Genomic DNA, 11,849 nt, shown 5'->3' with positions numbered 1-11,849 from the left:
AAAAAAAAAAAAAAAAAGTAAAATGTAAGTGTGCCTGTTTGTAGTAATACAAAATACAAAAACCATACAGCTCTGCTGAAAAGCCAGCATTGTTTTCTTCACCAACGAACAACATGCACCCACAACTTCATAAAAGGAGGGAGTCCCACATTAAGTCTGGAATCGGGATTTACAGGATCAAGAGGACTACAGTAGGCACCAGCAGCTGTGAAAAACACACAGTACACACCAGCCTTGGATTTTCATGCCCCTACAAGTCACTCCCTTGCAGCCATTTATTTGTGTTTTCCTTTCAATCTTTAACAAAAAAAAAAACCAACCCAATCTGGTGCCTGTCAAAACGGCAGAACTGGTTCACCCCAGAAGCACTAGACCCTGGAAAATTGCTCCACTGGAAATTTCTGTGGTTACTTCTGCTGCCCATGGCAAAAGATGCAAAGTGATTGGACTTGCTCCTTTGCTAGCTCTGTGGGGCATATTCCTTCTATTCATCCCATTCAGCAAAAAAACCCGCTCCAGGGATCATCAGTTGTCAAGCAGCACCTTGAGCTGCACGTACTTTTGGTCTTTACTCTGTTGAGTACATCAGCCAACATAAATCAGAAAATCCCGTTCTTTTCCCTGCTGTGCTCTACCCAAACGCCAAAAGAAATTGAGATGATGGAGGGGAGCAGAAAACTGGGCAGGGGTGGTAGAGGGAACAAAAACTAAACAGAAGGTCCGCATAGCAATGGGTTCATGGACATACTAAAAACGTTAAAATGCATTGGATCCAGCCAAGAATGCTAGCTTTGACTCATTTGTTCTTCTGAAGTTCGTAAAAGTAGTAGTTTCTTTTTCCGATATTCTTCATTCTCTTGCTCTGCTTCCTCATCTATAGACTTTCTTATACATGCTTTTAGTTCCTCAATTCCTTCTCCAGTATATGTAGATACAGGAATTATATCTTTGAACTCAAGTGTATTTGCAGGAACCATTTCTTCCTGTAGTAAGTGTAAGAAGTCTGAAAAATCATACTGAAAGTTAGTATGACCCCCAAACAGTTTATCACTACAAAGCCCATAAAATCCCATTAAATTTAGAAAATGAACTTTAAGAAATGGCAGTAATAAACATAACTGTGATTACTATTGAAGTATAATTTGCTTAATTAATCTTTAATAGCTAAAGTCTCAGAAGACAAGCACTAACACAGCAGTTGTACCATACCTACACCTTCAGGAGAAGATTCTATACCCTTCCTTTAAGAACAGTACAAGGAAATCCCAAGCTGTAGAACGTGGGAGACTGATGGTTTTAAGCCTTCCTGGTTCTTACACACTCCAAGAAATAGGAAGAAATTCACCCCAGTGTAATAACAAAACTCAAACAAACCGCTACATAGGCCTGTCCAGAATTTTCATGTGTTTCGGCCAAAGTCACGTGATAACTTGTCTATACATCAGTGTCTGTAAGGGGACCTTCAACGGAGCTTACTGTTATCAGAGATACTGGACAGACTGGAAATTTACTCTCCCATATCACAGTTGGGAAAGATCTAGGATCTCGTTATTTTATTAAAATACCTCCCCAACAGTGAAGCCAGCACTGCAAATGCATATAAACAGATCTCCAAATGCCAGAAATGGTTTTAAAGCATATGTTCAAATAACAAATTTAATAGCTGACTTCAGTTTCAAACTACTCCTTGCTAACGCAGAGTTTCCCCTGATGAAATCTGATTACTGCTTTTGTCAAAGGTAACTGTTGGAAGTTAATTTACCTTGAGGATTTTGTAGCTGTTTCATAAGTTCATTCAAGTTATCCTTTGCACAAGGCAAATCCATTTTATTAATGGCAAGAAGTGCAGGCTTTGTTAGAAGTTCCTCTTTGTACAGCTCCAGTTCCTTAAAAGACAAGTAAATTTGCCTTAGTAAGTGCTTGTATTTTAACAAGTGCTACTTCGGTTTTACATCTCCTCCCTCATTTGTTTAATTGCCTGAATAGGCTGAGACTGACTCAGGTGCCCAAGGCTGATGTATTAAAAAGCAGTCTGACAGAAGAAAATAATGTTCAGGGACTCAGTGATTTTTTTGCTCACAGGTATCTCAGGTAAACAGGCTGGCTGATTCTGAAACAGCCTCCTGTAAAAAGAATGACGGCTTTGTTTTTGTTTTTCTGATATCCACAAACACAAAATCAATTTCAGAAAAAGTTCAGATCTATAAAACATGTAAAAAAATTCGTTGGAGAGTTTTCTGATTCTTAAGCATTTTAATGGACTATGGTTAATATCTGAAATAAAGTCACAACCATGAATAAGCTAAAAATAAACAGCAACAGCTGAAATTCAGAAGATTCATCATCTTAAGTCTCATAGCTAAAAGTGAGAACAGCTGCTGAACTTGAAATTACATAAAATCTATTAACTTAATCAGAAGCAATGGTAAGAGATGGAAACACTGAATGCCTGCAAAGCTGGGGCATGACGTCTCATCTCCGTTAGGCTATGCAGTAAGGGCATCGAGGCAGGGATTTAACTATACCCCTGTATTTTTACTTCCTAAAATGCTACCATACTGCAGAACTGAAAATGATGTGTCTTTTCACCTTCACTTGACTGTAAGAAACATTCCATATGCCACACAGGTTAATGAAGGAACAGTTGTGCCCAACATAAAATAGAGCAGTTTCACCTGGACAGGTAAAAATAAAAATTTCATCATTTCAGAAAATCCTAAGCTTGTTAGCTGGCCTTGTGTTATAAATCTAGAAGACACACTAACATTTGAAAGTTCTGTTCAAAACTGAGCCTCTTTCTTGGCTCAACACATAACTACAACTGTCAGTTAGGAAGATGAGAACTTACCTTTGTTAGAAGCAATATAGTTTCAAAGGCTGTTCTGAACCGAGTCCTAATAGACAGCTGAAACCCAGAAATATCAACCTGAAAAAGTTACACAAAAACAAATTTTGTGGTATTAAATTATGTTACAGTATCAAGGTACTCTCCATCAACTACTTCGCAGTAAAATGTCCACTTTTTTAAGGGGTCCTTACAGAAAAAAGGAAGAAAAAAAAAAATCACCCCATGCTCTAATTATGCTTGGAACACTTCACTGCTCTAAATTAATTGCAAAATTTTAATGATAAATTTTATTTAAGGATTTAATTTATCATCAATCACTTGAGCATTCCATTCTGAAAAGAGTGTTACACCTATATTTATCATAAAACATGCAAATTACAAAATATTTCCTCAGTTCCAACTACACTGCAATTAAGATGCATTTTATTTACTGTACTGCCTTTCATTTCAATAAGCTGTAAATTTTATTTAACTTACAACTAAGAGAAGCTGTTTGGTTCTTTCCACATGTTTGAGAAATTTGTGGCCCATCCCTTTGTTTGCATGTGCACCTTCAATCAGTCCTGGCAGATCAGCTACTGAAATCTAGGAAAACAAAAGTTTCAAACAAAAGATTTCCAACAGGTAAAAATGCTGAATTTAAACTATCAACACCTATTATCATTTTATATAAACAAAAGAACCCAGGCAAAGGAGTATCAGGAATATCTATTTTGAGAGACTCCTTTTACAACTATGTGTATTCCTTAGAGTTGCACAGGGGATCAGCTCTCCGGCACTATACACTGGCTGTGTCAATACACTTAGAATCTATCATCAGAAGCAGATATAAACAAAATGCTACTATTACACAGACATCGTGCTTCTCATGTCCCCCACCTACTGATTTATAGCTGCCTGCAAAGTAGAAAACAGGGTAATAAAACGTTGGCAGAGATCTTGCAAATTTTTTACCTATTACCTGAGAATAAAACAAACTCTGAAAAGCAAGAAGATTAGGATATCACATAAAATCTGTTATTTGTGGCTACAGAGGATCACTATTCTAAATGCAAACCCGCTTAACATTGTTCCCCTTAGTGTGAGAAGGTCCAAGAATTTGTCTTCTGCTCAAGTGAAATGAGATTTTGATTAGTGTACCAGTTTCCAACGAGAGCCCACCAAAGACCGCCACAATGGACAGGGATCTTGTCATTTTCTCTGCTGGTTGAAAGGGTTGTACACAGTTATAAAGGAGAGCTGAGACAGATCGACAAAGAGCAGAATACTAAAACCCCCAAATATCTACTCATTAACTCACAGAAAGCTAAGACAAATAGTGAAACAAAGAAGAGCACAAGTAGGGTCTTCAAATCTATCTACTACCCATTTAGACAGCAACTGGATTCAACTAAACAATGCCCAAAGCCAGCGCACAATAAAATTTCCAATGTGCGCCTACTGCAGAAGGGGGCTTTGCTATGAGTGAGTTACACTCCCACTCATGTGTCATAGTAACTTTTAACCATTATGCATTTTCTAAATATTTGAAGCCTTGCTTCAGAATTTTCCATCTACAGAGACATGAGATACAGCTGGGATGAACCACTGAGAGAATAACTAGAGATTTAGAACATAAACATCCACTTCCTGATGTGTTGTGTTTGGGTGCTGTAGTACCATCTTCACCACCTTTTTCCCCCACTTTAGTTCTCTTTCAAAGCATAATTTTTACTGTGTTCATAAACAAACTCATATTCTCTCAAAACAGCACTTGGTTCAGATATTCTGGTAGAAAATGTAAATGGTTCTGCTCTTTTCCATGATCTGTTACTAAGACCTGAACCCAGACTCATACTCGGATCCTCTACTTTTGTGTCTTGTCTTTTCCAAGTAATGACAGATGGCACCGGGTAACTGGCACATATCTTCTTCTTTATAATGTGCTAAGATAAAATAAGCAAATTGCTATGTATTTCCTTAAAAATGTTGATGTTCTGTAGGGGAAAAGAGATGTAATGAGCCAGCCTCCCTTGAGCGATACAGGACAGTCACCTCAATTATTGCTCTTAATTGCTTATGTTGTTTTCAGCAGTTGCAACACAGAGCTGAAGTACTTCCTCTTACTCACCCAAACTCGCTAGTTCCCTCAATTTTATAAAAGAGATATTTTGTCCATATAGTTCCAGTATAGCACCCAGCACTGTAGTATAAAAACCACGAACCGCAGAAGCAACGAACACTAAGCGTCATTGGCTACGACATGAAACAGACTGCAGAAAAGAAAGCCAGGAGTGCAAGTAGTTCTGCTCTGCAGAAATATACACCAGTAAGAGCAAGAGGTCCCAATTCATGGCAGGTAAGTAGTTTTTTTAAAAAGCTATAAATAATACTGTTATTTGTAGCATAGCTTTCTAGGATAAGTTACCCTAAACTAACATAAAATGAATATACAAAAAAATTCCCTTATATGTGTGCATCTCTACAGGGAACCTGACAAACTAGACTTACTTCCTTTAATACACAGCTTTGTTAAAGGTTGTTAAATGAAGGTTTCAAGCATCAGTTACTGAATCCCCCTACAATTATTGCTTCTGAAAGTGAGGAGCTTTCTGTCTTTTCACATCTGAGAAGTAAGCTTTTCTGGTTAACTCATCTGAAACCCTTTTATGCATTTGCCTTTTATCTTGGAAGCGATGAGTCCAGTACTGCATGTATCATACACGTAAAAAACAAAATAAAAGCACATCAAAGAAGATTCAAGCTTGAGGAATCAAAATGTTTGCCTGAACCTTACATGAACTTGGGGTCCAAAATCTATTAGTAAAGGTCTCATTTAGCATTGGTTTTCCACCCCGTGGAGAGTGTAGAACCCAATTCCCTCCACGTTCTCCAGGCACCACACAATTATCTGAAAACTTTACCTGAAGAAGCTGGATGGAATTGGGTTCACACAAATTAAGGTGTTAGGACAGTAGATCCACCAGTCCTCCAGAGCTACAGCCTACCACAAAAGGAACTGGACCCAGGTACCTCACGTCTCGGGTAGCACACTATCCTGGCTGTTCGGGCAATCGCTATCACTTCATACTATTTTAGTTTTTAAAAAAAACAAACAAAACCAAACCAAAACCAACCAATCCCCACAAAAAACAAACCACAAAAGGAAGTTAGAGCAGCCAACCTAGAAAGCCAGAAGAGCAAGTTACGGTAATTGGGTTATATTCACTAAATTCCCTGTTGTTCACTACTGCAGATCTGCAGCCATTGGACAAATTTGCCACCGTTCAAAATCCGTTCTGAAAAGGACTCATTCATTCCAGAGCTCTCTGCATAGCCAACTTGCAGAAAATTTGCCTCTTCTAAATAAAAATAACAGGTTAGTCTCTGAAGCAACTTAACAAGAGTATACTGGGACACAGCGATCTCAATTCCATACAGAAGCTCACAACTCTATAAAGCAGGATTAGAACCACAGAAAGGAGACAAGGGAAAATGAGAGGCCATTTATTGAAGTGACCCGAGATCAGCTCAATGTCATATTACTGCATTTGACTATACAGCTCTCTTCAATTACTTTATTAAAATAGTACTTTCTCCACAACTCTCATTTAAGTCCATGTAATTGCATTTTATTATGTATACATATAGATACACATATGAAAAAACCTCCAAGTTCCTTTTTTCTTTCTGAAATTACGTTAAGCAACATAACTGATCACGATATACAACTTTAACAACCAACCAGAATAAACTTTCACACTAACCTGTTTATAATCTGCATACATGATCTTTCCTAGTTCAGGCTGTACTGTTGTAACTATGACAAGGGAAAAAAAAAAGGGGAGGGGAAGAAAACAAAACTGGTTTTAACATTTTAAAACATGTTAATGTTACAAAACATTTAAATGTTGCAGGACTTCCCCACTTCATATTTCAATGAAAAAAATGTTCAGTAGTAGAAAAAAAAAAGCAAATGGGATATTAAGAATTACTGGGAAAGTAATAAAGAAAAAGCAAAACAAGAGAGAACACTCAAAAAAACCAATGGTTCACCAAATCTTGGCACTGTCTGCAGTTCTGTTCCCATCATCCCAAAAAGAGAATTGAGGAGAGCTAGAGAAGCCTCAGACACAAAAATGATTGTCTAGACTATGTAATAGCTTCTGAATAGGGAATGATAACAGAAAGCAAAGCGAGATAGGACTCTTCAGTCAGAGGAAAAAAAATTAAAAGGCTGTAGAGAATCAGGAGTGGTGCAAGAAGGTCGGTAGGAATTATCGGTACTTGTACTCTTACTTTTTAATTACAGAACAATCAGAGAACTAATCCTAGTTTACTGATAGAAAAATAATACAAATTTTCCATCCATTTTTCAGTAGACACATTTAAAACCAAATCTTGCTCTGTTGCAAGAATAGGTGGTAGCTATTTCCAAAGCATACAAGATGCTTATGCAAAGGAACTTGATGGTGTACATTCAGTAGACCAAGGATATTACACACCACAAAGTCTCAGGTGCAATAAAATGGGCTGAGACTAAAAAAAAAGATGTTAAATAGACCCCGAATCAACAACTTGAAGCACTATGAGGGTGTACACATGAAAAACTGAAACAGCAAGTCCCTCTCTGAAGTATTACTTATAATTAAAAATCTATGTTACGTATTTAGCAGGCAACATTGTTATGCCCTATTCTTTATTATAAACCTGCAAACCAAGTCAGAGAAAAGACTTCTTGCTCTCATGAAAAATTACTGCTTTAAAAATAAGAGTATGAACTTACATGCATAATTTGCAATCTCAGGTTTGGCATGAGAGATCTTGCTTAACAAGGATGATTTTCCTGCATTTGGAAACCTAGAAGGGAAGTCAGGATTTACACATCAAATAAACACGTATGTGATTCCCGTATATTTTATTACCAAATACACTATATTACCTTAGTCAAACTCAATGCTACCAACTAATTTTTGCAGACTCATTTTACTCAAGACTTTTTTTTTTAAAATAACAAAACCCAGATCATTATGATTTTTTTTTAATCAAATCTGAGTAATTTTTCTAAATTCGACAATGCTTCCCAAGGATGCAGGCAGGAGAGGTATGCAAACACACATGTAACAGATTTAAGGGAGATCTTTCAAAGTCACTAGGCTGGAAATACAGCATAAGCATCCAGGTGTACCTGAATTCAGTCTTCACATGCTATAGTTAATTTTGTAAACCACGTTTACATTCTAAACACCTGTCATGCAAATGCATCTTATCAGTTGGATTTACAGTCTTTTGGTATACAAACCATGGTTAATGGAACATTCTACAATTTAAGTACCAGTGGAATCTATGCTACAGTTTAGCTAATGTAGCAAAGCATATGTAAACTCTGTAAGTACATCTGTATGGGGGGGAGAGAGTCTATAGACACACATAGGCGCAGTTTGTGTATGCTTTTAAGGCAACAAAGATGTATGAGGGATCCTGAAATTAGGACTAACCTACTTTGTTACCAAGAAAACCAAAAAGAATACCAGTGAAGCCCTAGGAGCTGTAATGTGCAGACCTGAGTGTTGTAGCCTTTTCCCTTTACAAGGGATAGTTATACCTGCATACTACAACAAAAACATTCTTTAAGGGATATGGTAGCTTTTAAAAAAGCTTCTTCACAGAATACATCTACCCATTGAAATGGAAACTGAAGTTAAAACTGAAATTATAACACATGCTTATTTTAAAGATCAATCTGAGCAGTAGAAGACACAGTAGCCTTGATCCATGTCAAACTTGAAGCTAATGCTGACATCAGAGGACAGACTATAGCCCTTATTCATAGTATACGAGAGACCACACAAGACTTGTGTTCCAGTCAAATTCACAGACAGTTATTCAGCACAGCATTTCAGTGCAACGGTGATCAAAGAAAACTGTGTCTACAGGCGACTGAACATTAGTCACAAGATACAAAGGCATGTGCCACATGGAAAACCATATACTCTCCACTAGAATACATGCAGTACCATGACCTGTTAACAGGGACAACTAATAAGAACATGAGCTAATGAAAAACAAGACTAGCATTACATTAAGGGGCTTTATAAAAGGGTTGTGTACGGGGCTTTCTTAAAAGAGAGAGACATAATGACTCTTGTTATAACAAGAAAACCATTGAGGGTAGTTCTAATGCGCTCTGATGTTGAAAGGTGCCTTGAAGACATTCTGGAAGGTTACTCTGGTCACCTCCTCAAGTGAGTATTTTATTTCCACTGAGGTACAATATGTTCTTTGAAGTTTAAATTGGAACCTACAGTACACATCACAACCTGTACCCAAACCTGATGGGCCTTTCTCAAGTCTATGTGTGTTTTACTTGATCTAATAGCAAACCACTTGTCAATCTACTGAGGTAAAAATAACAAACACAAAGAGATCAAAGTACAACCGCAAACTATCAGAGGCTGATTCATGTTCTCAACAAGAAAATAATACACTCCTCTAATTAATTGATAATATTTATTTTTGTCCATTTTAAAGGGAAACTGTCAGCTAAAATACAAGCCAAAATGCAAGATTAAAGAGGCACTGGTGTAATAAATATCCTATATTTTCACACACTCTAAAAGAAGAAAAAAATTCTCTATTGTGTAATTACTGAAGGCCACATGAAAATTAGATAACATTAAATAAATCTGATATAAAAAGAATTATTTCTAATAAGCAAAAAAAGAAAAAAATGCAGTTAGAAAACCATGCTGTCTTCAAGTTTCCATTCTTTAATAGTATACACCAATTAGACTATTTTACCTATAATTTTTATTAATAAGGACCATGGGGCGGGGGTGGGTACATGACACATGTTAGTAGATGCTGAGTAGACCAATACTTTTACAATTGTTTTTTGTCAAAAGCCTTCTCCAAATAAAAATATATTTATGTGCACTGTTATAAAGCAGCAACACAGAAATGCAAGCTCTACTGTTCTAGTTTGTAATACTTCCTTCCAATGTTCCAAGCTGTTTATTTGGGAGAGTAGGCTATGTAGCCTTTGAAACTCTCTTTAAAAGTACTACTGAAAGGATCCACTTGTGCCAGTATCAGGAGGTCAAAGATGCAATATGGTTCATGTTCTTGGCTCTGTTTTACACCTCCTACCTACTTCATAAATATTAGCTAATAGAATTTTGAATCACTGCAATTGTTCAATTCAATTATAATTATATATTACCCTGATTCATGAAGTCCTTCACCCATAAAAGCATAACCAATACTTTCCAAATTTTAAAATTAATTTGAATATGTTAGAACTCTGATTTTTGCAAACTGCAAGTGATTTAAGTGGCAATGCAAATGTACAGTTATGCTCATCCTGAAAACTCTCAAATTTCTTTGAAATCCCATTTGAAATTTACTACTTTTTTTTCTAGTATCAGTCCTCAAACTACAGTACTTACCCAACCAAGCCGACATCTGCTATAAGTTTCAAATCAAGATGAACAATTCGCCTCTGACCTTTGCAAGGCATGAAGTTTGTGGCCAAAGAGCCTCCAAGACCTCCGCGAGCTGCTAAGAATCTCTCCCCTGCTGCATTAAGCTCTCCTGCAAACAAATTCACTAGTGAAAAAGCACAATCCCCTGCAGTAGTTCAGTTGCGATTTTCCACTTAAACCTATCTTCAATGAAGAGCAATTTTCTGTATGCTTCCTTGCAAGAGCTGTGTGCTCAGGGTCACGGCATTTTTTCTTCTTTGGAAACAAAGGAAAGCTATTCCACCCCAGTATTCCCCTCTGTCATGCAGTTAGTCATTTCAGGAACAGTGCTAAGTACAGGCAGGCAAAGTATGGCCAAAGTAGTAGTTCTGAAGCCTCCAATACTTGAACTGAAAAAGGCAAGGAAAAATTTGCATTGATAGAGATGTGGCTACAACAAACTCTTCAGACATTCCGTATTTTTTCATTAAGATGCAGGCTATAATAATAGAATCATTATGATTGGAAAAGACCTCCAAGATCATCAAGTCCAAGTGTCAACCCAACACCACCATGCCTACTAAACCATGTCCCAAAGTGCCACGTCTACATGTTTTTTGACCACCTGCAGGGATGGTGACTCCACCACCTCCCTAGGCAGCCTGGTCCAATGCTTGACCACTCCTTTGGTAATGAAATTTTTCCTAATATCCAATTGAAACCTCCCCTGACACAACTTGAGGCCATTTCCTCTTGTCCTATCCCTTGTTACTTGGGAAAAGAGTCTCCCTTAGGGTTAGAATGTTAGAATAATTTAAAAAAAAAAAACAAAAATTTGAGTATATAATTCAAGGATACCTTTAGACACTGATATGCCTACATCATAAACAGTTCTTGCCATACATCCAATTTTGTTAAACATCCAAATCAGAGTAATTTGTGAATTTAGTTTGAACTCTGAACAGAAAATCTCTGAGAAACTGTAAAGGAAGCATTGAGAACTATTCCAAGAGCACCGAGATCTTCCCTGTTACTACCAAGTACCACATTTTTAAAAAAAAAAAAAAAAAAGAGCCTTTAACAGCCTTTAACACTTGTTTGCAAGAGCAATTTTCTTTCTGCTGCATATAGTGATACAAACTAACTACTGCTAATTTCCAGAAGGGGTCCTTGCTTTTCCAACAATTTGCATAGTGTATTTTTTGTCAACTCTTTCTCCCAACAGAGGAAAACACACACGTTTTGAGAGATGTGCAACCTTAAAACATCCTAGCATTAGAAACCTGCTAGGTGCTATCAATAAATGTGACAGTTATCTACTGGATACGTTAAAACAAAGCAAAAGTTCTTACCAATCTTCTTGCCATCATCACAAAGAACTGAAATTCCTGGAGGCACATGAACTTCACAATCTTTTCCTTTTTCACCTTTTAGTGCTTTAATACTGGGAGAAATTAAACCAGGCTTAGTAACTTAAGCTGACATTTTCCTTTCTGGAGATGTGTATAATAACTTTCATCAAACAGACTCTCACCTGCTGTTGGCTCCTGTTCCAGCTA

At 37.0% G+C, this 11,849-nt stretch overlaps 1 protein-coding gene across 1 annotated transcript in view; it reads right to left on the bottom strand.

The window, feature by feature from the left end:
* Nucleotides 1-707: 707 nt before the first annotated feature.
* LOC104128510 (cilia- and flagella-associated protein 69) overlaps nucleotides 708-11,849 on the bottom strand; it is a 59,672-nt gene continuing 48,530 nt past the window's right edge. The window contains 9 exon segments of the mRNA XM_035896864.1: nucleotides 708-1,003; nucleotides 1,763-1,886; nucleotides 2,849-2,926; nucleotides 3,326-3,433; nucleotides 6,595-6,647; nucleotides 7,614-7,687; nucleotides 10,276-10,420; nucleotides 11,643-11,734; nucleotides 11,825-11,849. The exon segment at nucleotides 11,825-11,849 is cut by the window's right edge and continues 163 nt beyond it. Coding sequence (XP_035752757.1) covers nucleotides 708-1,003; nucleotides 1,763-1,886; nucleotides 2,849-2,926; nucleotides 3,326-3,433; nucleotides 6,595-6,647; nucleotides 7,614-7,687; nucleotides 10,276-10,420; nucleotides 11,643-11,734; nucleotides 11,825-11,849 — 995 coding nt within the window.

This window comes from Egretta garzetta, unplaced genomic scaffold (genome assembly GCF_000687185.1).
Source record: "Egretta garzetta isolate BGI_Z169 unplaced genomic scaffold, ASM68718v1 scaffold30, whole genome shotgun sequence".
NCBI classification, from domain to species: Eukaryota; Metazoa; Chordata; class Aves; order Pelecaniformes; family Ardeidae; genus Egretta; species Egretta garzetta.
The sequence above is the reverse complement of the archived record's forward strand: the minus strand, read 5'-3'. Positions and strand labels throughout refer to the sequence as shown.